At 46.5% G+C, this 4516-nt stretch overlaps 1 protein-coding gene across 4 annotated transcripts in view; it reads left to right on the forward strand.

The window, feature by feature from the left end:
- Positions 1 to 4516, forward strand: part of slc39a10 (solute carrier family 39 member 10) — a 31676-nt gene that overhangs the window by 26279 nt on the left and 881 nt on the right. For all 4 annotated transcript variants that reach the window (XM_032512929.1, XM_032512932.1, XM_032512928.1 and 1 more), the window contains exons 5-8: positions 968 to 1132; positions 1305 to 1413; positions 1524 to 1826; positions 2313 to 2393. In XM_032512929.1, the coding sequence (XP_032368820.1) occupies positions 968 to 1132; positions 1305 to 1413; positions 1524 to 1826; positions 2313 to 2393 (658 nt within the window). The remainder of the gene's footprint in view (positions 1 to 967; positions 1133 to 1304; positions 1414 to 1523; positions 1827 to 2312; positions 2394 to 4516) is intronic.

Here is a 4516-nt window from a genome sequence, read left to right on the forward strand (position 1 = left end):
TATATATATATATATATATAGTTATGTTTCATTGTCTTTCATCTGAACTCTTGCATTCTACCTCCCAGCTAATATAATCATTGCAGTTTTAATAATTGATATAAAACTGTTACTATAAATAGGTAGGATCACATTTAAACGTGCAAACATTTCATATATCATGTCATAAACTTTTAGTTTTATTTGGTATGGCTAATGTGCGACAGAATCTTTGAATTAACTTATCATCATATCAATAATACTAAAGTGTGTTGCTGCTGCCTCTGCCGGCCACTTCAAACTAGCTCAGGGGACCTTGTTCTCGATATTTTCACAACATTGTTCATTGACATTGAAAAATGATGTCGTCCGGCAACAATCACACGCAGAAACTTGAGTAAAGGTAATTACCTCTTCTGAAGAGTCCATCAGGATTTTTAATTCCTCTGTGTCCAACTTGATTTGATGGGTTAAATGCTACCCTCAACTGCACGGAGGATGTGGGGGGGGGCTGAAGGCGTCTGTCATGTGGAGCCAATGACAGTGCTGTCATCATTCCTTAAAAGTCCTCCCGGGGGAGACAGCAACTACGCACTACGGCCTTTAACAAAAAGAAATTATAAAAATGACACGGCAGAAATCTTTTTAGATGTATTTTTTAGCTCCTACTACGTGAGCCCGAGTTTTTCCTGCATACCTCTATTAGACGTCAGCAGCATTATTAGAGCTCGGTGGAAGCATGCTGCATGCTAATTGGCTCACAGACGCTGATGAGATTTACTCCTTAGTTATCAAGTAACATTTTTCGATACTAATGAGGCAATTAGGTCGGTGCCCATAAATGATCAAATTTGGTAACCAGCCCTAACAGGGATTCGACCTGTGTGACTCTCCGAAATTAAATCTGTGTTCTGATAAATTTGTCATCGTCCTCCCTCACTCCCATCCTCCGCTCTCATTGGTCCTCTGTTTTTCTTCCCGTCTACAGTCCCAGGGACAGCATGACCACAGCGAGCCTGCAACAAGTCATGACATTGATCTGGTAACAGCCTTTGATGGGGTGTGGAAGGGCCTAACGGCGCTGGCCGGCATCTACCTCCTCTTCATCATCGAACACTGTATCGGCATGTTTAAGCACTACAAAGACCACAGGGTAAGATAAACATGACCCAGCTGTAGACAACAGACCGGACCAAACAAGGCTGTTATCAGACACTTCATTCACAAGCGATTGCTTTTGCCTGCTATATTCCTTGAGTGTGGTTCTTGTTGACATGTATTGAATTTCCGTGGACAGAGCATTAGAACTTTGTCTCTGCTCACAGGGCATGAAGAAGCGGAGCGAGGAGGGCAAGATTGGCAGGAAGTTGTCCGATCACAAGTTAAATCGGCGGTCAGATGCTGAGTGGCTGCACTTGAAGCCGCTCAGTGAAGGTAAGAAGCGTTCAGTCATGCAGGTTTTTACAGCACTCTAAGCCTCAGCCTGGCTGAAAACTGTCCCCGTGGCTGTACACTGTAACTGAAACATCTCCTCGATCCCCCAGACCCTGACAGCACCGCCGTCTCCTGCGACAACGGTCACAACGACACGCAGCTCACAGAGCTCCAGACGCCCGACTCTCCCACCAACAAGACGCCGCTGGCACCCACAATCCCCCAACAAGAGTCGCCCACTAAGGAGAACGGGCGCAAGGCCAAGAAGCACGGCCACTCGCACGGACACGGCCACTCTCACGGTGGGAACTGCCACTCAGACCAGGAGATGAAGGACGCCGGTATAGCCAGCATCGCCTGGATGGTCATCATGGGCGATGGCATGCATAACTTCAGCGACGGCCTGGCTATAGGTATGAGGCTACGGGTTTGAATTTTTATCAGCAGTGTCCACTTGTAAAGGTAAATGAATTCCTGTTGCTCCACAAACACGTTAGACCAAACGTTTTTTTGGCTTAATGTAACTTGCTTGAACGCACATCACGAAGGCCTCATGCCATGTTCCGTTCAGAAGATTAGTAATTGGTTACTGTGGTTACTGGTTTAGATTCTGTGAGCTCTGCTAACATTATGCTGCTGCCACATTTACTGTACCATAAAACCGGTTATAAAAGTAATGGCTCTAAGGAGTTTAAGGAATATTTCAGTAGAGGCGCCAGGAAGTCACTGTGCCCTGCCAAGGCTAGCTGTATCCGTTTCCCCACGTTTCCAGTCTTTATGGCTCTAGCTTCACTTTTACTGTAGACATGAGAGCGATATCAATCTTCTCAACTTTCAGCACGACATTAAACAAACATTATTTCACTTCCTAACAGTTCCTGAACTTATTGTCTCCACAGGCGCGGCATTCAGTGCCAACCTGACAGGAGGCATCAGTACATCAGTGGCTGTTTTCTGCCATGAATTGCCTCATGAACTTGGTAAGTGGAGTGCAACAACAGAAAATGTATTAAAAAAAAAAACTATACAAAAGAAATGATTTTCTCATTACCCACTTGACACTGCAAACTTCATGTATTCAACAAGTAGAACAGAGATGTACTGTAAAGACCTTGCAATAAGCTCACACAATGATACCCTGTGTATTTAAATCACTGCTTCACTCAAAACCGCTTCTTTTACCTACCTGAACTGAAACTTTAGTCCGAGGGAGTCTCAGGCCCCCTCGGCACCTTGGAACTTGTTAAAAAACCCAGCAGCGTCAATAATCACTCTTCCCCTCACTCTAGAAAAATGTACTTTTTCCCCAATTAATGGCTTTTGTCTGACAGCAGCGAAATGGCTTGTCACCGTGTCTGTCAGTGAAGATGATGTACCGGGCCTGGCACACACTGTTCAACACAGTCAGGTTTTAAAGACGGCACAGCTGCCGGTGCGTTCATTTGCATTCAAATCTGCTCTCTCCGAGGTCCCAGATTGCTTCAGTTTGACTCGGCAACAGTGAACATTTTAGTTCCAAGTACTTTTTGTTTTTCACTCCCGAGTGCTCTCCTCTGCCTGTTTGTTTATAGAGAGGAAGAGGTGGCGAGAGTGGGGCGTAAAAGACAGACAATGAGGCCCTCCACAGCAGATCAGTACTAATGAGGTGTCTCGTTGCGTGGTTTCCGTACCTCGTTTGTGTGCTTGATGAATATAGCAGTGTAAATTACAGCAGAGTGTGGACCAGTGAATGATAGCCCACGTTTGTGCTCCTCCTGGTGTTAACGAGCAGCATCCTGTCCTACTGTTATTGCTGTGTTTAAGGGGGGGGAATAGGAAAAATTGGGCTTTTTTGTGAAATGCATCTAAGTGAGGAAAAGCGATAAAACACATTTGGGGTTTACCAACGCTTGCTTTTAAGTGTGTCATGTCCCGCATTCTTCTGCTCAAAATGGCAAAAACAGTCTGCAGTCACCGGCGGTATCTGTGAGGCTTCAGGGCCGCATGGGGGGGCTTTGATTCTGGTCCAACATTTTTGTCTCTATTCTGACGCCGTTTTCCAGATGGTTGACTGCCGCACGCAGTCAACCATGTGAAGATTTGCGAGATCAGTCTCTCCCCCGCATTATTTCACGTTTCCTGTTGATTCGGCGCCCGCTCTTCACTTGCTGTCGGGTCTCCACCTCTGTAGGGCCGCTTGTCAGACGAACCCAGCAGTTTGACAAGCGCACCTCTCGGCTCCTTCTGAACACAAAAGCCGTCCCCCCCGCCTGGCAGCTGGATGGCAAAGATGATGATTATAAAGGCTCTTAACCACCCAGAGTGAAGCTAATTGGCAGTGATGGGTGTGTTAATTGCGGTAGATGAGGTGGCGGCAGGCGTGTCTGACTGTCGGGCGGATTGGAACCAGTGAGGCAGGAAACGCCAGAGTAAGTTTGAAGAGGGGGAGAGAAAAAAAAAGGGCTATTGAAGCGAGGTGTGTGTGCAGTCTCTCTTTAACTTCTCCCCCCTCTTCTCTGGGTTTGATTGATGGATGAGAGCAGAGTGGTAATATATTCATTGAGGTAATTAGCAAGGAAAAGAGGCCGCTTGTTACACGGTGCAGGAAATGTAGGCCACCCCCTTCTCAGTATTCATCTCTCTTTCCAAATCCAGGGCGTTTCCGCTGAGACTTGGGCCTCTTCCCGCATTTGGCCCGGCAATGATTGAGGAGGCTAGAGAGGCTACGGCACGCATGTGTAATCACGAGTGTATCAGAAGGCGAGTTAAAGACATATTTCTTGGAAAGAGTAGCTCCTGCTCCGTTTTTACCACCTGCTCGAAGAGACCGAGAGCGGAGGCAGGTGTTTGGCGGGAATTTGCTTTGAACGAAAAAGTAAAACAAAAACCGAGCGTGACGAGGGGCCGAGCTATTCCCCGAGGGGCTTAAATGCAGCAAAGTTCACGTCAAATTCGGCACGCAGCTGTCACTGCGGCAGCATTACACTTTCTGTTGCTGTTACCTTTCATAAACTTGTGAAGGAACAGAATCATTCGTGTTGCATGTTGGGATATGGTGTCAGAATAAGTGATAGGTGCATGGGAAATGGCTTTAATGGTGTTTGAATATGTGTGTGTGTGTGTG

This window comes from Etheostoma spectabile, chromosome 4, assembly GCF_008692095.1.
Source record: "Etheostoma spectabile isolate EspeVRDwgs_2016 chromosome 4, UIUC_Espe_1.0, whole genome shotgun sequence".
NCBI classification, from domain to species: domain Eukaryota; kingdom Metazoa; phylum Chordata; class Actinopteri; order Perciformes; family Percidae; genus Etheostoma; species Etheostoma spectabile.